General features: G+C 39.8%; 4 protein-coding genes across 9 annotated transcripts in view; 3 read left to right on the plus strand and 1 right to left on the minus strand.

Annotated features, from left to right (window-relative positions):
* The first annotated feature begins 82 nt into the window (after positions 1-82).
* LOC105182420 (zinc finger protein 385A) lies at positions 83-3250 on the plus strand. 2 transcript variants are annotated; one of them, XM_011139828.3, is made up of 6 exons: positions 83-458; positions 824-1021; positions 1082-1232; positions 1368-1397; positions 2336-2490; positions 2776-3250. In XM_011139828.3, exons 2-6 carry the CDS (start codon positions 833-835, stop codon positions 2941-2943), a joined length of 693 nt encoding a protein of 230 aa, XP_011138130.1. In that variant the 5' UTR covers positions 83-458; positions 824-832; the 3' UTR covers positions 2944-3250. The 2 variants fall into 2 exon arrangements, with proteins under 2 accessions (XP_011138130.1, XP_011138132.1); XM_011139830.3 differs by having other exon boundaries at positions 88-458; positions 1094-1232; positions 2776-3232.
* Positions 3251-3481: 231 nt separating this feature from the next.
* Positions 3482-7171, minus strand: LOC105182456 (dynein regulatory complex protein 1). Its single transcript, XM_025298511.1, has 10 exons — positions 6693-7171; positions 6337-6445; positions 5813-6163; positions 5350-5747; positions 5067-5283; positions 4890-5013; positions 4605-4819; positions 4371-4519; positions 4071-4294; positions 3482-3947 (listed from the first exon to the last, which is right to left on the minus strand). Exons 1-10 carry the CDS (start codon positions 6815-6817, stop codon positions 3538-3540), a joined length of 2322 nt encoding a protein of 773 aa, XP_025154296.1. The 5' UTR covers positions 6818-7171; the 3' UTR covers positions 3482-3537.
* A 3-nt stretch (positions 7172-7174) lies between these two features.
* Positions 7175-10414, plus strand: LOC105182419 (probable ATP-dependent helicase PF08_0048). Of its 2 annotated transcripts, XM_025298488.1 has the most exons (3): positions 7175-7604; positions 8438-8609; positions 9521-10414. In XM_025298488.1, exons 1-3 carry the CDS (start codon positions 7539-7541, stop codon positions 10231-10233), a joined length of 951 nt encoding a protein of 316 aa, XP_025154273.1. In that variant the 5' UTR covers positions 7175-7538; the 3' UTR covers positions 10234-10414. The 2 variants fall into 2 exon arrangements, with proteins under 2 accessions (XP_025154273.1, XP_011138129.1); XM_011139827.3 differs by lacking the exon at positions 7175-7604 and having other exon boundaries at positions 7611-8609.
* Positions 10415-14296: 3882 nt separating this feature from the next.
* LOC105186607 (protein split ends) overlaps positions 14297-21313 on the plus strand; it is a 76531-nt gene continuing 69514 nt past the window's right edge. For 3 of the 4 annotated variants that reach the window (XM_025298514.1, XM_025298520.1, XM_025298523.1), the window contains exons 1-2: positions 14300-16113; positions 16305-16788. In XM_025298514.1, coding sequence (XP_025154299.1) covers positions 16706-16788 — 83 coding nt within the window. In that variant the 5' untranslated portion in view covers positions 14300-16113; positions 16305-16705. Of the gene's footprint in view, positions 16114-16304; positions 16789-21313 lie in introns of all 4 variants that reach the window. The other variant, XM_025298515.1, reaches the window with a different exon arrangement.

Consider the following 21313-nt stretch of genomic DNA (forward strand, 5'->3'; position numbering starts at 1 on the left):
GTTTCCGAAACGCTTCGTGAATCATTCGCAGCTGATTGGACGTCCGATCCGATCGCCGCGACGTGTAGTAGAACTGGTACAGTGTGACGTCAAGTCCGTTAGTTTCAGCCGCATCTTCGGCACATCGTTTCGTTCGGCGCCTCTCTCTCTCTCTCTCTCAGTGAAGTTTGAACACGCGTGAATTCTCACTCAAACGTGAAAATTAAACGAATAGATTTATCTTGATAGAAATTTTAAGACCGAGGGAGTAACTTTAAACTCCACGTCTATCGACCAATAGCGTACCAATGATAAGGTGTTCCTCCCATTGGTAGGAGGTAGAAGCCATTTCGTGTGCGTTCGAGAACAGTGAGTGATTTGAAAAGCACCATATTCGCGGAGAGTTCACGAGGAAAAAAAAAATTATATTGCTCATAACAGCGAGGTACACGGTTTGCGCACCAGGCAGCATTAAGACGGTAAATATATGTTATACGTATATACCTATATAATTATATTTAACACTCCCATAGAGCGACTGTATTACTGGCTACTGCAAAATTATAGCGTGAGCAATAATTATATCATTTGACACTGTAGTTATATGTACCGAATCGAAGGAATTTTATGTCAAGATATATAGCTCTCGTACGATAATAGACATTATATACTTTATTAAATATAATAAACTCGATGCTAGAATATACGTTTTTGGTATGTTTTTGGCTGTTCGACACACTTTGCTCGCTATTGTTTGTGAAGCAACGTAGAACATTACGATTGCCTTGATTATTCATCGTGAAAGAAGCAAAGAACTCGTTGTTATATCGTTAATAAATTTTAGTTTATAAAAATGGCTGTATCGTCGGAAGATGTTATAAATACGGATCTCAATGATCCTGTTACAAAGGCAGTGGTTGATAATATAATGGGCAATTTGCCTACCAAGAAGCCTCTTGTACGTTGTGAAGACTGTGACCTTTCCTTCACAAGCCAAACAGTATTAGATACACATTTACAAGGTGCACGTCATGCCAAACAGGTTAGCCATGAGAACAGATACATATGATATGTCTTATGTACAAGTTATGTATTATTTAAGATCATTTTACAGTTAAGATCAAAGAACATAATGGCATCACTCGAAGAGACAAAAATCGGATTTACAAAGGATGAAGAAACAAATGGGTTGAAATGCAATGTATGTAATGTGTGTCTGAATTCTATACAACAGTTACAAACACATCTCAATGGTAATGAACATCAAATGTTGCTTATGATATATATATATATATATATATATATTGTATGAATTTTTACAGTGGAACATTTAAAATATATTAAAAATTAAGTACATATAAATTGATATATAAATCTTATATTTGCAGGGAGCCGTCATAAAAAGAAATTAATGAGAGGTAATAATAAATCTTATATGGTAAGAAAAGCATTGCCATATGGTGTTAGAAATAGTCGCTTAACATATCTGGAAAAGATAGAGAAACATGCTACTGTACTCATTTATAGTTTAGTATTGTTCACATTTGCATGCTTGACGCTAATTGTCACTTTTGCTTTTCAACTCTTTGTATAAATTACATATAACTGTCAAAATTAACTGCTTGCCACTTGCATAGCTTACACTATTGTATAATTCAGTGCTAGTAAGTGCTTATGATTGCAATTCATCGCTATCATGCGTTATTATGTTATTTATTTAGTATTTAATGTTCATCTAAATAAGTATTATATATTTATTATTCAATTGCTTACTAACATATTATTGTGAAAAGCAATTAAAACAGACTTGTTCGCTTATATGTTACTTACGCGCCTATACTGAATAAGTTATGTACGTAGTTGACAACACCCTTCAACTACGTTCCATGTACAGGTATTATATATATATATATACACTTACATTATATTGTTTGCTAGTATTATATTATACATATATACCTTTGTATTATTTTGTAATAATTATGCTCTTTGATTGCTTTTTTATACAATATGCGAAATATTTTATGACGGAAAATAAACCAGAGTAACATATACTTTAAGCCATTACAGCACACATTAGTGTTGCATCTTTTTTTTTATAATTTTCACTTCAATTCCTTAAATTGTTTAAAGATGTAATGAACATGAACAAATTAGGTATATCTTAATGATGAGATACATCTATTGTTTCTTCCTTTTTTTTTTTTTTTTTTTTTTCTTATATTCGCTGTTAGGTACTTATTAATAATCAATCTTTTTATGGCATGAATGTAGTGTTCAAGCTGATTTATTATCACATATCTCCGCTTCTGCGGTTGTGATACATAGATAGTGTTGATCGTACATTGATGCTTAGGTGGATGGGATGGCAAAGAGGTTGTCAGCCAAGGCACTTCATTGGCATCATCGACCAATAATGAACAGCAGCCTACGAAAGGTCCTATGAAAGGGGTTTCTCTTAACTGCGATATATGTATTAAATTCTTCAATTCCCCGACTCAATACAATATGGTACAATAATATATGATTGCTCATATAATGTAGTACAATATTATTACACACGCACACACATACACACACACACCCAGATATATATATATATACATATAAACACACATCTTTTCTTACTCCATTATAATACTTCACACCTAAATTTTCGCTAAAACACAAACAATATTTCTATTGATTAATCTTCAAAACACATTGCTTCGTTCAATTCACAACATATAGACACAGAGTGCACTACATAATGTATCATATATTTAACATTTAATATTGCAATTTATATATTTGCAGCATATGAATTCGGAAAAGCATGCTGAAAAGCTGAGGAGAGTTAAGAATCCGAACAAGAAAAGATTTGTTCCATATTGGAAAAAAACGAAACCATATACAACTGTTAAAAGTGAAATACAACCGTTGTCAAACAACTATGTTTCAGGAGGTTTCATGTACCAACAGTAGGGTATTTATTGAATAACCCGTGCAATATATATTTGCTTTCGATTATACATTAGCAGAATATGTTTATCATTCTATCAATTAATGATTATGGTTATACATTTATTTATTTACGCAAACGTAAATATTATTTGAATTTTCAAGGCAAAAGAAACCTTATACAGCTATTCCGTATGAAAACACCGATTATTTCATGTATATGTTAATCGATCGTGTTGATGTCATTAATGTTAGACAAAGTTGGAATGTACAAAAGATATCCAAAAACCAGCATTGCAATTACAAGAAACATAGCTTACTAATTATAATTTGACTTGATATATGACTTATGTGTATGTACATTGTATTTGAATCATGTTAAAAATTATACACTAAATTTAATGATTCACATACATCAAAGCCTGTTCATTCATGACAAACTATTCTAAGTCATTTCACAAACTGGCTGCAGGTCATCTTGCGATAAACCAGGCTGAAAAAAATAGAGAATAGTTGATAAGCTTAATTATCTCAGATATTCTTTTCTTCAATGTTTCTTTCCCCACTCAGTACGATAATATGTATTTCTTTTAAACGTTAAAGAAAGTGTACTTTACATTAAGAAAGAAAAGCTCTATATGCTACCTCGATCACGTATGTTTTCAATAAACGACGTAATTCCGCATTTTGTCGTCGTAATGATTCCGTTTCAGTATTTAACTGATGTCGTTCCTTTAATATTTCGTGATATTTTTTAAGTCCAACCAATAAGCCATCCCACAGTCGCTCCTTCTTTATGGGAAAAATTTCAGTATATCGTGCCCAAAAGTTTTTTACATCCTCGCAAGTCATACTTCGTGACACAATTGCTGTTTTTGCTATTAACTTTTCCTGGAAGGTCTGCGGCACTTCTTTGACAAAGTGATATCCTTCTAACAATTCTTGCAAGGCTTTTATGACAAACGTTGTTTCAATTTCCAGCAGGTGTCCTTTATCGCACACCAAACGTTGCTGCATTTGATCGTCATCTGTTTGAAAGAAGACACGTCCTATTACTTTGTCAAAACGAATATATTACGGCAGGAATATCAGTGTTAACTTCTAATTTCTTTCTAAATTCGCAAAAATATTGTTCTTCACAGGTTACGCACCTTTAGTAATGTCGCTAACAGAGTTGACAGAGATCGAAGTACATTCTGCGATAGGAAGTAATGTTTCACTTGAGGAACTGTGAGGCGAAATACTTATAATAGGCGCATCGTCGTTAGGAGTAGATAATTTTTCCTCACAGATTGCTTCTTTCACAGCGGCGATTAGTTTCGCTTCGTCCTCTGTGAATTCCTCAGGAGAGCCGCAGATATTTATTTGTCCAACGCTAATATTTCAGACATTTTTCGTAAAATAATTATCATCACTTTATTACTCCAAATATATACACAGCATATGAATACCTGGTTTTTGGACTGGAAGAGGACGATTTAGTAGATTCATCACGAATAGATTCACTCTTATCCTGGCTTGCACATGTTGGACAATATGCGTAGGGTAAAAAGAAATTCAAGAGGAAGCCGAGCATCTCTTCGGATTTAATACTTAGTGCCTAGTTAGATGACGTGAGATAGCATTATAATAAAATTAAGTAGTAATCATCAGTATATATTAGCATATAAAATACGTATCGTTACCTGAAATATATTAGCTAGTCGTATGACTAACTGATCATTCGTAGTATAAGGTAAAAGCAGTTGGAGCAATTTATCTTCGATCAAATAATCGCAACGATCAGCGATCAGTTTCATTATATGATTCAGTAACCGTCTTTCTAAATTGATTTCCTCAATGGTGCTGACCGGTTTGTAAGATTTACATGTTAATCTTTTTTCAGCAGCCAACTTGTTTTCTTGAATAATGCAGATATGCACGTGAAAACATTTTGAGCGGAACTCGGTTAAAGTTTACTTAATAATCACCTTCTATGGTACATATTACTCTACAATAAGATGGCAGATCTTCTTTCTTCAATAAAGTTTCCTTAGGTAAACTCCATTCCATGCCCAACGCTTGTTCATATATGATCTTGTCAGCGGCTAAAATCTGAAACATTCTTTTTAACGTAACGATATCGTTGAGCAAAATTCAGCACGTACCTTGTTGAGCAATCCATTTGCATTTTTCACGTTCATGTCCCAAATTTGCATATATTTCTTATCATTAATGCTCGTGAAATGATTCGATTTCTCCACTAAGTCCAGAATATTCTTGCGTGCTTTCACAACTTGGTCGGTAAGTCTTTCTATTTCAATTCTTGAGTTTTCTTCTAACTCCACGTAATCTCTTTTCAAAGCATTAATGACATCTTGAAGTCTGAAATGACTGGTCGTTATTAAATAATCCAATATTCTCATCTTTATTTTAGCACTAATACTCCACTTATTAAGCCTCTTCTTCTGCTGATTTTTTACTATAGCATTCTCGTCCTCGCGACGTTTAAGCACGGCATAACTATAATCCAGCTTCTCGATGTTCATGAAACACAGAGCTTTCGTGTTCTGCACCTCTTGCTGAAGCTTCTGAATCTCGAGCTCGAAGGTGATCCTTTGAGTGCGGTATTCTTCCTGGTGCTCAATTATGACTTTCTTCATCTCCTCTTCATAATCGTGTATTATTTCTTTCCGCCTGTCCAATCCCACGAGACTACCTTCTTGTAACTTTTTATACATTGCTTCCCATTTCTCCGTGATATTTTTCAGCAGAACTTTGCGCTCCGACTCGATCACTTTATTGATGAGCGACAGTTCACGTCGGTAGGCTTTAGCCATGAGATTGATCTAAAGAGAATATACAAGGGTAAGATCACGAGTTACAAGATATTACGCATATACATATATGTAACTTGTTTATCCATTCTATCGATCAATAAATCTATGTCCTCGTTCTGACTCTTCTGGTCATCGATGAATTGAAGGTCAGCATTCTCCAATTCTCGTCGCAACTCCGCGATTACGGCGTCCTTCCTCGCCATAATTTCCAAACACTTTGCATTTTGAGCCTCCATCTCCGCGTGTATGTCCAATGGATCCTTAGATGCGAGAATACTCGACCACTTGTCGTTGATCTTCTTGTATCTTCTCGTACATTCCTCATCGTCTTCCTCGAGCTTTCGCAGCAATATTTTCATAATCTCCTGCTCTTTCCTCCGTCGTTGTAATTCTCTAGCATCGTTTGCGATTTTTACGCAAGATACCTGTGCATATAATAATCAAGTTGTATTTTATCAGAGATATTCCTGCGTTGATATCAATATAATATATAGCGAGTACGTATCGCAATTCTTCGGGGAATCTCAGCATGTTCTATAGGCAATTGGCTTCGAATAGATGTGTGTCAGTGTTAAGTGTTTGGAAATCTTTTACCAACCACTTCATCCCCTTCGACTGATAATTTTTCCAAGAGTTCAGAACTAGCGAGAATCTGCTTTTCGGTGAGAGTCCTCTCGACAATTTCCTCCTCTTCATCACGTGTCTGTCTGTCAAATAAATAATAGCTGTGGTGTGGGAATGGTACAAGAAGCATTCTACAAACATGAAATTGGATATTTCCAAATTGCAAAAATTGCAGTAAGAGACAAGATTTATAAAAATATCGGAACATTGTTTTATAATAATAAATATCAGTTACAATAGAAGAGCATATTTAAATCGAGCACACTATACACACCTAAATGTAATTGGACGAATATAAAAAAGAAGGGAAAAAAGTGGATTTTCTCTTACTTAGTTAGCGCCTCTAGACGTCGCTTAATACGAAGTTGGCGCGCTAATTTCCGCTCGTTTGGATCCAACGACGTGACGGATGGCTCCTCCGCGTCTTCCGCAAACTCCGAATATTTGTCATTCATTATTCGTTCTCTCTATGCGCGAACGTTTGTCGTGCTGTGAACTTTAACGATATAAAGGCGAGACGCCTTGCAGCTTAAATTATGCAAATCCCGTGAGATTTTGATTTACGTCGCAGCACGTTAGACTCCGGAGACGATAATATCTGAATAGGCTGAAGAAGAGCGAAAAGAAAGTAACGCGACGGTGGAATGACCTGTCATTCTGAAATATCGAATACACACGTTTGTTTGTTCAATATTCAAACGGACGTTTGTTTCCATGAGCTACGGGATATATCCAACAAGGAAGTAACTTTCAACGCGTGTTTACAGACGCAACGTTTTGTATTTCAGATTATGTCCTCACAACACAAGTCCCAAAATAATCATGTTATCCAATATGTTGCAATGTATACATAATTAACAATCTCGTAATTAGGCGAATAATTACGACATTTAAGTCCGCAGCAGCTACTCACTGCCGTCGGTAAGAGGAAGGATCGACAGTACCGAATAATTCATCACACTTAACAGTCGCCGTGTCGGCCGGCGGCCGACAGATGTCGCCACGCATCGCTTTGCAAGCAACCGCCGCCGGCGAAGGATCTCGCGATTGCGAGAACCGCCGCCATTATCTCACGCCGCAGGTAGCAGAGGGGACACAGCAAGGAACGGGAGTCATCAACGGGGGAAGGAAATCGAACAAAGCCAAAAAGGGCCCTTTCAGGGACAAGTATGATAAATGAACGCGCGGACGGACGCACGCGCTCCGTCATCGCGCGTTATTTCCGCGCCGGGCTTACGTAACGTAAGTACGGCCATTAATTTGGTTCGTCGGCGAGGCGAGTAGACGTATCAGATTTATATTTATCTATCTGGAGCGTGTTGTGTGCGTGTGGATTATACCGAGCAATTAGGCCGCGCTTTGGGTATATTCCGCTTTATCGCGTTTTCGACGCGAAAGAAAGAAGAAAAGAACGAGCCGCTCGCACGGAGAGACTCGCAGAGACGACGAGCGCTCTCGTCGTTGTTTTATATCCGCTCGTACATCGCTCAGCCGTGTGTCGTAACCTTGTCGCAGCGTAGGTTACAAGCGGTTTAATGACGAACACAAAAAAAATAGCTTTATCCAATGCAGTCGTAAGTGCTATTATCAATCGTCGCGATAGCCGGAATAATTGTAGCGAAACCGCCGCTAGGCCGCTCTCGGCTTGGCCAGTCGCGTCACCTTCATGACTCGATAACGGCACAACGGACGCGTATATGTCTTGATTTATGCGCACTGTGAATTGAGACGTACGTACGCGCACTTACCTACGTGCATACACGGTGAATTAAAAAACATTACGGCGATTCACGGACGCGTGCGTGCGTGCGTGCGTGCGCGCGCGCGCATGTGTGCGTCGTGATTTTAGATTATTAAGGTCGATTCACACTATATGGCACGGACCGTCGCGCGTACCGGCACCGATACAAACGATACCGACACGACAAAACTTTAAAACACGCGTTTTAATGAAACTACACTAATCAACATCGACCTGCACGTTCCGTCAACGGGACGTACCGACACCGACCGACATTCTCGCAAACAATGTTTTGACCGGTGCGTGTCGGTACGTGTCGGTGCTGGTACGCTAGTCTGAATCAGTAAGCGGCAGAGAACGGACGCAGCAGAGGATGGAACAGGAAAAATTAATTGAAAATGTTAAGGCCTATGAGCCATTATATGTCATAAGCCATCCAAAATATAGTGATACTAGATTCAAAGAAAATATTTGGAAAGAAATTGCGAAGGGAATGAGCCAGCCAGGTAAGATATATATAATTTATCCTATTTATAAACTAGCTTTTAATTTATTGCGTCTTGTCATTCAACACGGCTGTGTTCTGTGATGAAAAACAGCAAATGCAGTATTTACAGCATTTCCCTCTTGTCGTGGTAAATTTTCCAAACTAGTATCAGTGCTATGATTATCTTGTATATTAATATCTTGCAAAATCTTTTATATTAATACTGCAGTCTCGAAGATAATTGTGCAAAATATATGTAGGCAAAATGATTTTATCTGCATTTTCTGGTTTTAACTTCAGTCTTCGATTATAAAGCTGAAATTTTTGGCTCAGTGTTTCGAACACATTTTCCCAAATTGTTCGCGCGCGTGAGAGACGGTAGTTGAAAATTCTTTTTGATCTATCTCCCTGAAATTACGAGCCAGGATAGGGTCTCAATAAATATTTTTTTAACGGAAATGTCTCATCGCCAATTATGACATAAGGCATAATGGTCTGCGTATTAGGGAGTGCATTGTCTTTCGGGACATTTAATTTATTCCTTTCAAGAGCTTTGTCCAATTTAGAATTGGCAAATAGGCCACCGTCGCTATTTCTACCATATCCGCCTATGTCTACTGCGATTAATTTATAATGTGCATCCACCAATGCTAAGAGGACAATGGGAAATGAGTTTTCTTGTAATTAAAAAATTGAGATTCACTGTTTGCGGGAGCTTAAATGATCACACGTTTCCCGTCGAGAGAGCGCCGATACAGTTAGAAAAATTCCAAATGTCCCAAAATTCTTCGGCAAATTTTTTCCATTTATCTGCTGTAGGCTTTAACACTGTTAATAGCATTAAATGGCTCATTCTTTTCCTCAATTGCACTATGGTTATCTGTCTATATTTTGTCAATTTTTATACAAATGTTGTTCGTTTTTTTTCAGTGGCTGTTTGTAAAAAAACATGGACAAATCTGCGAGACTCTTTCAGAAGGGCTTTGAAAAAAAAACGTAAAATAAAAAGTGGACAGGCTGCCTCAAAAATAAAAAAATGGAGATTTGAAGATGAAATGTCGTTTCTATTACCATTTATGCAAGAAAGAGACACATGTAGTAATTTGGAAGATATTAGTGATGATGATAATGAGAATGAACTGAATGAAGACGAATATGATGATAAAAACGATGATAGAGGAGATGATCAAAACGATAATAGAGGAGATGATCGAAACAACGATAAAGGAGATGATCGGAATGGTAATAAGAATGACGATGACAAAGATGATGATGTGGATGAGGAGTTACATATTGAGAATGAAAAGAAGAAAAAAGAAGAAGTCAACAGAAAAATCATTAACGTAGCTAGGAATAAGGGAAAGAGATATCAAACACAAGCAGAAACGGCATCACCAGTAATGATGAAATATATGTTAGATAAAAAAACTGCTAAAGAGCAGATAACTCGACCGAGTCAACAATCCAGTGCAGTAGACACATTTTTTGCGAGTATTGCATTAACAGTAAAGAGTTTTTCTCCTTATTATCAAAATATAGCGAAATCACAAATATTCTCCATTATCAGTAACCTTGAAATGAAGCAAATTATGCAAGAACAACCAGTTTTCGTACCTAACTCACCTACACCCACACAACGTTGACATTCTACATCACTATTTACATTCTACCATCACTATCGTCATCAACAATACCAACTATATATCCGTCTTCAAGAATCGCAAACTCCAATTCCGTCGCCATCATATTATGATTTCCCGACGATAATTTCAATGCCACATTTAAACGAAGAAACAGGATATACGGAGAATATGAACATGTAAATTGAATAAAAAATGTTTAATATAAATAAAAATGTTAAACAAACTGCAAGTCTTTCTGTCGGTGAAATTGCCTCACGGAACGATGCATTTTATTTTTGTAACACAATTAATTTTAACAAATCATAGAATTTGCGGCATTCTAAAATACTCATAAAACTTGTCGTCTTTTATTTTAGTAAGTCTTTGAACAATGTCTAATGTTCTCCTTCAAGTTTTCTCTTTTTTAACATTGGATGTACCCATTTTCGATTTCTTTTTTTCATTTTTTCCAGTTCAGCTTCCTCTTCGTCTAAAAGTAAGGCCGTAAGAGCCAATTCATCGTTGTTGGATGATCCATCTGCTAAATGTGTGACTGATGAACGGTTACTGAAACAGCCTAAACATATGCATTAATTTGTCGTGTCGGTGCCGGTACGCGACGGTCCGTGCCGTATAGTGTGAATCGACCTTTAACGTCACGCGGGACACGTCCCCGTTTCTTCCTTTCGATTCGACGTCCGATCACTAATGCCCTACGCCGCCGATTTTATTGACTGCCATCGTGCCGAATGACGAGTAAATTATCGCGACGATAATGCATTATCGCGATGAGGACGGATCGTAACGAAACGGCGATGAGCCGTTATTGATGTTAAGCAATGTCCAGACAACAATAGCGTCATGTGTCTTGTATTTTACATACATATTGTATAAGCGAGGTAGCCGAGCGACAGGAGAATTTAATAAATACATACAAGAGGTAAGGAAAGAACGAAAAATCGAAAGAGTGAATATTTCTCTGCTTGTGTCTTTGCGGGATTTCTCAGAGGTTTCACAATTCTAATGAGGAAAATACGAGACACAGAGAGAGAGAGAGAGAGAGAGAGAGAGAGAGAGAGAGAGAGACAAGAGAAGAATATAACACTTGAGTAATATCCCATATTGAAAGTAGATTTCACTGCACCAAGTGAATACTACATTGAATGACCGAAACGAGTATCGAGTCGGCTGTAAATCTCGTTATTTTCTCGAAGTCTCGTTCGAGCTGGAAAATCTTGATAATCAGAAGCTAAATATCCAATGCAGAATCAATTGCATAAAAACGAAAATTTTTATGCGCTGATATGTTCGTTGAATCTCATTTTGCGCGATTTATAATCCGCGACAGAATTCTACTTACAAGTTCATATGTTGCGCAATACAGACAACATTTGGAGATTTATAAATGTGTTTACATTATAAGATATATATGCTTATTTACATGTAATACTTGATCAAAGATAAATATGAACACAATCATCGGCTATTCCGGCGATTATTTTACGATTGTCAAGAGTCACTCGACGATAGATCTTTAAACGTGTGCTTCAGAATAAAGTTTCTTTTTATGACGCGTCGAGTACGAGTATTTAACTAACTACATGTAAAATTACTTGAATCGCCTTGCAATATTTATATCTTTCAAACGTTTCTTTTCTACAAAATAGAATTCTGTCGTATGTCGATATGCTCGATACGTTAATGCATATTGTCGTTGATATTGAAAAATTAACGCGTCATCACGGATATCATGACGTGAGAAAATATCTTTGCATCGTCGTCCAGAGAATGTTGAAGAGGATCAAAGCCCGTCGAAATAATAGCAATTTGCATAAAATATCGCCGAATATCGGCCGAGAAATCATGCGAGGCATCACACGAACGCACAAGGCACACGAACGCAAATCGTCCACGAAACCGTAACGCGACGCGTTACGCTCCGAATTCGACTCGACGGCGGTTGCCGTTTTCGGGCGAAGCGGCGGCGGTGACGACTTGGACTTGCAACGGAAATCGCTTTCTCTCTAGTCGAGCAACGTCCTGCGGTCACACGAACGGACGTTACTGCCGTTGCGAGCCGATGTCGCGTAACGTACGACATGCGAACGTGGACGACGATCGCTCGCTTCTCTCGCGACCAACCCAACGATCGTACGAAGCATAGCATAAAGACGCTCCGGACACGATGCCTCGCCTCGCCTCGGTGAGGAGACCAAAATGGCGACGGTGCTGCAGGCATGCAGCTAGCGCATTGTTCGCCCCGAACAATTCACGGACCGTCCATTCGCGGACTGTCCTGTCTAATGTAATGTCCACTTTAGAAGACCGACGGGATTCGAGATGGAATTCTACTCTTGTAACCGTGTATCTTATATACGATACAAAAAATACCTGATTTATAGATTTATATTTATATTTGTAGATATATACAAGTTTCTGTAAATTCAGTTGCAGATATATTTACGATAAGCCAGACTCTTCAAGTGTTTTCTCATAAAATAGATTCTTGTTTTACTCAGTTCTACTTTACGAATTATATATAAGTCGTTTAAATAATAGAATTAATTGTAAATGTTGGCAAAAGGTATTTCACTGTCTTACGTTCTTAGCTGTATCGAAATGAGATTGAACGTGATACGCAATCATTCAGTTACTGTGTACTAAATTTATATATTTAAATATCTACCTCTCATATGTTGTAATAGATACTATCTTCGAAACAAAAAAGTACGGGCTTTATCTTTGAAATCAATTTTGTAATTATATGAGAAATCGAGACTTAATAATTAATTAGATATAATTATCAGTTATCGACGGTTTTGCAAATTGCCAAAATTGTTGTTTGGTACATTTATGTTCTCAGACATTTTTGAACATGTAGCCTGAATAATCCTCTTCCACAATATTGAATACAAATATTTAATTTCATAAGATATGTACGTATTTAAATAAATCCATGTACAACTTGAATAAATTCTTTAATGCATAAGTGTCAGACCTTGCTACACGTTCTTCAGCGGTCACAAGATGCGACTTGAAAATTAAGAATCCGCGGTTCGTGAGAGATTGAGAATTGTATTCGAAGAGAAGACACACCGGGCGCTTTATTCGTCATAATACCCATGTTTTTCACGAGAGTCAACAACTCGACTTCCAGCAACGAGACTCTCGTTATAAAGAGCTCTGAATCCTTATCCTAGTCGGCGTACCGAATCTATGCCGTTTATGCGGAAAACGCTTATCCACGCGCACGCCTCATTAACCCGTACGCGCGTTATCGAGCTGGCACGTTTGTTTGATCGTTACTTCCTTGATTAGAGAGAACGTCACGAAGTTAAGTACTTTTATTTTCGTAATAATCCGATTGTCCGTCTTTATTCTCGGTAGAAAGTACCGATGCCCCGGGTAATTGGCTGCCCCTAAACCGGCCCTGGAGCAAGAGAGAGAGAGAGAGAGAGAGAGAGAAAGAGAGAGAAGGGCGCGTGGAAGCGAGCAGGAAAAAGCTGAAGCGAGACAGAAAGAGAGAAAGAGGAACGGACAACGCGTAACAAAGATGGCGGATAGATTCGACTCGATGGAGACGACGGTGGTGGTGGTGGTAGCAAGAGGAAGAGGACGGATGACTTACGCGGAGTAGGAGTCGGCGGTACGGAGGGTGGAACGAACGGCGGGGAAAAGAACGGTCGTAAGAGCGAGAGAGAGAGAACGAGGATCAGACACAGGGAGGAAAGAGGAGCAGGACGAAAAGGGACGAGAGAGGCTCAGGGGTTCGCGGGTTAGCTCGTTCGACCCGTTATCCCTTCTCTCCCGCGAGTCCCGCGGATCCCCCTTCCCCTGTCCTTGCTTCGATTCGAACGAGTTCCCCCCACTCCGCGGCCTAAGGCACGCGAGCGCGCGCGAGCACGCGCGCGCGCGCAACGTTTTCTCTCCCCGTTTTCCCCCTGTTCCCTACTTCGCCGCCACCACGCCTGGCGGCCAACGATCGCGATGAGCCGGCCTCTCTCTAGAGTAGACTCGTTCCGTTCCCCTACTTAGTCGCCCCACCAGGCGACCGGACAGCCGTACTAGCTAGCGAGCCTCGATACGCTCCCGCCACGGTGACGTCACTCCGAGTAGTGTAGTGCAGTGAGGAGGAGCCAAAGTAAGCTCCGTTCGTGTTATATGTCCGAGTGTTCAAAGCGAGTGAATTTTCAAGACGTATGTACTACTGCGATCTGTTTTAAAACGGCAACACCAGCAGTGTGAGTAAGCTCATTACGTGCGTAATCACCGTGCATGTACGTACGCATACATACGTACGCGCACGCGTGGCATTCGGCTCATTGTACACGGTAATGATACATGCAGTCGAGGGTCGCGCGCCGAAATTACCTGCTCGCCGCGTCATTGTGTCGTGGCGGTTTGATCCTTGACGAGAAAGAGGCCTGCCCGATGTTTTCGCTCGGAGGAGGCGGAGCGTGCGAGTAACACGGGTATCGATGTATCGATACATCGTTCAATCCGATACGTGCGTGTGTACGTGATGCTCGGGCCGCGACAAGTATAAGCCAGTGGTGTGAAAGAAAGAAAAAAAAAGATAAAATTGTCCAGGAGTGATTGTATACCTATATATATATATATATACACACACATATACATATACATATATACTCGGAAACAGGGTATATGTATATGCGTCTGCGATACGTGCGCGTATGTACATGTATCCCGAATGCATGCGTGTGTAACACGGGCGTATAGATGTGCACGAGTGCCGTCGTCATCGTCGTCGTCGTCGTCGTCGTCGTCGTTGTTTCGCATCTCGGATAAGATCCGCTGCGCGAGATATAAAGCAGTCGGCGAGAGGAAGAGGAAACGACTGTGCCGTTTCACCGCGTTCGAATTGATTCGCGTTATCAACAGTGGGTCACACATTCGCGGCGCGCGCGCGCGCGCGCGCTCCGACATTCGGAACGACGAAAGAACGGGAAGAGAGTTCTCTTCTCGCCGCGAGCGGCACGTTTAGGCCAGCCTCGACATCCGGTATCGCCTCCGTGCTGTGTGTCGTCTTGTCGTGCCCGTGCCACGTGTTGTGCCGTGCTGTGTCGTGGCGTGACGCGACGCGACGCGACGTGACGTGACGTGACGTGACGTGACGTGACGTGAGCTGTGTCATTCCCGGCTCCGAAAGCCGAGACGAAGCGAGGCGAATCTACGTGCGTGTTCAGAAGAAGCAAGCATCGGCGATACGATACGCGCGCGCGAGTGAACGTGCGAATCCCGAAAAGGAGAGAAAAAAGAGAGAGAGAGAGAGAGAGGGGAAGAGAAAGAGAAAAATTACGAGCCCACCGCCGCGAGATGGATCACCCGTGCTGTACCGTGCCGGGTGGAAGTGCTCGTGTGACGTGACGTGGTGATTACGAGAAGAAGCAGTATCCCCCATATCGCGATTCAGTGATGTACCATGTGGTGGGCTTCAGCGATCTTGATCCTCGCAATCATCATTACAGTCAGCGGTGCCCGCTATCTAGGCTCCCGTTTACCGTCCTCTGCCGCCATCAGCTACTCCTGCTCCTCCATCATCTCCTTCTCCACGTCGACGTGCCCGCTATACGTCGCACAGCGAAAGTTTGATCGCGAGGACCCCGTCGTCATTGCCGATTTTACGGCGGTGATCGTCGCCGTAGCTATCATCGTAAACGTTGCTGCTAGAACGCATGCACGAGCGATCGTTCTTCCAACGTGTCGCATCCTCGACGACGGCGATCGGCCCTGCCTGTTGGGCACCTCACCTCTTCCTGGCTACTGACTAGTGATTGATCATTTATCTGTGTCGTGTGTTCTCTTTCTGGTAAAAAGGCGGAGGGAGATGTGCGGATACCGTGCGAATTAAATGAGCATAAAAAGAGCGGCGAGTGACAAGTGAGAAAGAGGGTGTGATATATATACATATATGTATATGTATATATATATATATATATACATACACACACATACATACATATATATATATATATAACATACATATACGTATATATAGCTTTCGAGAGCGAATTTTTTTTCACTCCACCGTGAGAAAGTTTCTACCGTTGCTACGTTCCATTTTGTTGCAGTGGATGTAACGCGTAACGATCGTGCATCCGACGACACGTGTGCGTTCCGTGCGTTACCCCCTTGACAAAAGAAACGGAAGAAAAAGAACGAGCGAAGGAAGAGAGGTCATTATTGTCTCTCTGTGTGCTGTGTACAATTCATTCTCTATACCTGGACGGAGACAGAGCGAAAACAGAAGCGAAGGAGTTTGGTGGCAGAGTTCCTAGAGCTGGAGAAGGGCGAAGAGGAAAGGAGAAGTGCGCGAGAACCAACAGCTTGCTCGAGTTGTCCGTAAAATAATTCGTGCCGGGTGTGTTGGTGTAGTGTGCGGTGATTACTATCGCCGGTCGAGGTTGTGTGTCGTACAGTGCCTCCAAACGATACCACAACATCCGGTCCCAAATGAAGAGTTCGGAGCAAAATGGTTAGAGAGACACGTCACCTGTGGGTTGGAAATCTGCCGGAAAACATCCGTGAGGATCGCATCAGGGAGCATTTTAAACGGTAAGTTGAGAACCACCGCGATAACACGCAGCCCGACGTTGCTTAAACCTTTCGCGATCAATGGGGACGTGTATGTTCCAGCTTTAAGTCTATCGCTCGTAAATCGTGTTCCGCGTTACATAGATCACACACACAGATAGACGAAGCCGGTCCATCACAATCGAGAGACACGATAGCGCCTCTCGCAATGTGCATCTAATGTGTATTCTCACGAGAGAGGCTATTGTGTATATTCTTTGCACGCGCGAACGGCAATTTCTTTTTTCTGGAAATAAGCTGACGTTTTCTTTTTTCCACGTTCCACACTGGAACAGAAAAATGTATGATAATTGAAGCTGTAATGGCATGCTAAAAATATAGTTAGAAATACTATATTTATGGTAAGTGTTATCATAATTGTGCTAGTAATCGTAATATATGCATGGCCAACCTATGATAAATATTTTTTATAATAAATTATGATGTTAACTATAAATATATAGAAATTATATATATATATATATATAAAATGGCGATGTATATAATGAATGCAATCATATAACGTATGACAAATATTGCTATATTCTTATACAACATTTCATTACACTTGATAATAACGAAGAAAGTAGTAAAAGGAACAATCATTTGTAAAGAAACGTTCTAATAACCATATTAATGTTATATTTGATTATACCCGTAACTGGTAAATTATCATACATTTAATGAACAAAATTTGGAAATATTACTCTATGAAAAATGTAAACTTTGGTTACATATGCTGCATGTCTAACAAAGGGGAGTCAACTTTAAACACAAAACGTTCTATCACTTCCCATATACTCATTCTTCAGTATACTTTAATTTCATTTTTTCTCAATTAACATTTTCTCAATTATTTACTTTTTGTATCATTGAATGATATTAGCCTCTTAACTGCGGCGATTTCAACTGAGAATCGCCCGCTGTATGCAGCATTCGCTTGTCACGTCACCGAAGGTGCTCGAGTAATCGACGCGCTTTATATAAAGCATTGAATATATCATACAATAAATAAAATAAAATATACATGCAAGGCGCGTATATTTTATTTATTTATTATATAGACGTATATGCCCATAGCAGTTAAAAAGTTAAAAATTATATAACTGCGCTGGTTACAACATGTATAAATAAACACTCAACAATGCACATCAACAGTAGAGTTTTAGCGTAGTGTGTGAGGTGCCCTTAAGATTTAAAAAAAAGATTTCTTTTTCTTTTTATGCAGTCGCATACAACTGTCTTTTTTGCATACTTTAAATTTCATCGCATTCTAAAATTACAAAAATTATCTGAATGATAACGAATACGAAAAAGGCACATATAGAGTTAATTACGCGCTTGCTACGCATGAACCGGACAGGTATATTCCGTCGAGCACTTCGGGACAGTTATAAATCAGTTGTAGAATTTTAACTCCGTACAATTATTCCTCGAAAAATTTCACAAAATGTGAGGTGTAAAACGTGTGACCACAAACAATAACATTTTACGTATTACAATTGCTGTGCAATTCGGAGCTTAAGATGGCTGTTAAATTTACAGTCCATATATTTATAATATCTATATGTGTACAATTTTTTATTCTTATTTTATTTAACGCAATATATAATAGTAGTTGTACTAGTAGTAATAGTAGTAGTAGTAGCAATAATAGTACCACTTGGCTAAATATGGTCACCGCAATAAAATATTAATGTTATTTATCGCTCATGCATACAACAAAGTTGTAGAAACCATAGTACTCTGGAAATGACCTGCATGCCCCAACCTCAATGAAGGTAACCGCTATATGAGTATTACAACTGTATGACATTGATAATACATCACAATTTGGAAATATCTGCATTGGATATTGATAAAATACGTTTTCGAGCATTGTCCTGGAAAGGAAGTGCACTTTTTAAACAACTGACTGTGAAGAGAACTATATAGGTGGACGTATAACAATAGCAACTTTTAATACAATATCTATTTAATTGAATTTACATCCATTTGTTCTGTAACCATGTGTAGAGAATGTGGATGTAACAATTTTCTTCCTGTACATCCGCTGTTACAATTCGCGATTTAGTTGATATTTGAACCGCGGAATCTTAATATATAAATGGGAACGAAGCTAGACTTCGATATTGCGATTGATGACTATTAAAAGATTGATTGATGACTATTGAAAGATTGCGGCATGATTGAAGTATTTTTAGGCTAGAATGGTTTGGTTGTAGGCTAGGATGCTTGAAATGAAGGTCGAAGCGTTTTTAACGGTATCGGAATATGAATTCGGCAATCGAGGGTCGCAAAGGTCATCTTATCTTAGGTGACGCCGCTTAGGCGTACGTGGTTATTCGTCTGAGATCTATATCTACATATTTAGTTATATTTCTCTATTTTGATATCTACAACTGTAGCTATTGCAGAAAGCGTATCCATTACAACACTGTTTTCAACAGTGTGTATCACTTCGAATAATGTAAATATCAAAAGAACTACATTAAGAGAACTTTCCAATCTAGAAACATTACAAGTAAACTGAAATCTTAGGAACATTAGAAACAAACAAAAACTTAAGTCCAAGCCGGAAGCCAAAGCGTTTCTCCACACAGCGAAAGCTTAAAAATATCAAACTTTCCACTCGTTTCGGATACGCGGCAGAACAATTGACAAACAACAAAATAATTCCAACTGGAAACGTTTCCGAACGATTTCTCTCAATAGCTCCCGAAATCTCGCAAGTTTTTCTCTAATTTACTGTCTATGACTTTCTCTTCCTTATTAAAGTATTTAAATCTGAATGAATAATGGGTCGTTTAAAAGCTATAAATTAAGAAAGTTCAGTCCCTTTGCTCGACGTTTTTTATTACCGTGTTAAGTGCGGTACAAAAACTTCAATTACATCTTTGTTATTGCGTCGAAGCAGGATTTACCTCTGATATATTTATTCTCTAAACTATTTGAGACAGAAAAAAGAGGGTACTACGGCTGGGTCTAGGAATAAGCTTAGTCAACTGTTGTAAACATATTCGAGTTTACCCTGTCTCCCGACACGGTCAATTTTCACCGAGGATTCTCTGCATTTCATCCAGCATTTTATGTCCCAACTTTCCTCTTTACCTTTCTTCGGAACCTCTGTGCCTTTCTTCGGAACCTTTTCCTCTCGCACATGTTGTACACAAGCGCGCGTTTATCACGCACACATCTACGCACAAATATTACTTATAGACGTACATACACGGGAAAGAAAGAGGAAAGTCGAAATTCGCATGGGTATCGCTTTATTTACAGGCTTGTTTTTGTTTTCGCACGAATCGCGTTGGCATTATCGTTTCGATAAACCTTCGAGTTTCAGGAAACATGTAAGGTATCCCAATGTTTTCGGTACGGTCTATAGTGCGCAAGGATACGTCGAAGATGAGAAAGAGAGAGAGAGAGAGAGAGAGGAAAAAGGGGAGGTAAAGAGAGAAGCAGAGAGAGAGGGAGAGAGAGAGGGAGAGAGAGAGAGAGAGAGAGAGAGAGAGAGAGAGAGAGAGAGAGAGAGAGAGAGACGACGGCCAGCTTGGAGTGTCGCGCGCGCGCGCGAGTATATACGCGCACCCACACGATCTCTCGTGCATACCGTGATACGTTATACCGAGGGCCTTGGCTCTCTGTCTCTCCTCTCCTCTTCACGTAGCATAAGCGCGCGCCGTCATTTGTTTTTTCCCCGAAGTAATAATAGCTGAGGACAGCCATTTTGAGAGCTCGCAGCAGTACGAAGTTATTGTTCGATAGTGACGCTCAACACGCGGCTCCGCGCGCGCGCGCGCGCCGTCGTATCGCTTCGATCTTATCTCCGAGCGTATCTCATTCTGAGGTTCGTTTTCTTTTTTAAATGCTGGTTTCTCTGCGATTTTTCTCTGTTTCTCTCTCTCTCTCTCTCTCTCTCGAGTCGCGAGAGCAATTCGCATTTTCAGTGCGGCGACAGCCCCCTCCCCCCTCCCCGAGCGGTGAACAATGGAGAAAACACTGCAGATGCGTTTAGCTCTTATTCTCGCCTAGTTTCCTTCAAATTGCATATCTCGGGAACCTTCGTGCAACCTTATTATGCAAATATCGTATTAGGTTCCATTTCGCAAAGATCGAAATAATATATTTCTGGCGATAAATATTTTCGCTGTTGCGCTGAAGTTTAATCAGCTAATGACTTCAACTTTAACTGCAAGCATGCGACGTTGGCTAGCCCCATTTCAAAGAGACAGTTTGGCTGCATACGTCAAGCTACACGTCAAGCTTTTTCTGCTAAATCGCTTTTTCCCTGAGTGCGAATGATTATCGTACAAATTTGCGCGACAACCTACATTATATTGCTTAAATTTAACGAGACTCCAATGGCTGAAAGAAATCGCATTTCTTTCTCATTCTGCTTCGAATACAAACAAGCCATCTTTCTCTCCTTTCAACTCCGTTTTTAATTCTCAATTTCCAGCTTCGATCAATCTATCGTAATCAAAGTGTGCGAACGTTCGGTTCG

The sequence above is a fragment of the Harpegnathos saltator genome, unplaced genomic scaffold (genome assembly GCF_003227715.2).
Source record: "Harpegnathos saltator strain DR-91 unplaced genomic scaffold, Hsal_v8.6 scaffold101, whole genome shotgun sequence".
In the NCBI taxonomy this organism is placed as follows: Eukaryota; Metazoa; Arthropoda; class Insecta; order Hymenoptera; family Formicidae; genus Harpegnathos; species Harpegnathos saltator.

Excerpts from the sequence above, each read along its gene's own strand:
- LOC105182420 (XM_011139828.3), top strand. The coding sequence starts at position 833 with ATGGCTGTATCGTCGGAAGATGTTATAAATACGGATCTCAATGATCCT. Across the intron at positions 1,022-1,081 it reads GTGCACGTCATGCCAAACAG|ATCATTTTACAGTTAAGATC; the intron begins GTTAGCCATGAG and ends GTATTATTTAAG. Across the intron at positions 1,233-1,367 it reads GTTACAAACACATCTCAATG|GGAGCCGTCATAAAAAGAAA; the intron begins GTAATGAACATC and ends TTATATTTGCAG.
- LOC105182456 (XM_025298511.1), bottom strand. The coding sequence starts at position 6,817 with ATGAATGACAAATATTCGGAGTTTGCGGAAGACGCGGAGGAGCCATCC. Across the intron at positions 5,014-5,066 it reads CAAATGGATTGCTCAACAAG|ATTTTAGCCGCTGACAAGAT; the intron begins GTACGTGCTGAA and ends AGAATGTTTCAG. Across the intron at positions 4,520-4,604 it reads GACTAGCTAATATATTTCAG|GCACTAAGTATTAAATCCGA; the intron begins GTAACGATACGT and ends TCATCTAACTAG.
- LOC105182419 (XM_025298488.1), top strand. The coding sequence starts at position 7,539 with ATGAACGCGCGGACGGACGCACGCGCTCCGTCATCGCGCGTTATTTCC. Across the intron at positions 7,605-8,437 it reads CCGCGCCGGGCTTACGTAAC|TCTGAATCAGTAAGCGGCAG; the intron begins GTAAGTACGGCC and ends CTGGTACGCTAG. Across the intron at positions 8,610-9,520 it reads GAAGGGAATGAGCCAGCCAG|TGGCTGTTTGTAAAAAAACA; the intron begins GTAAGATATATA and ends GTTTTTTTTCAG.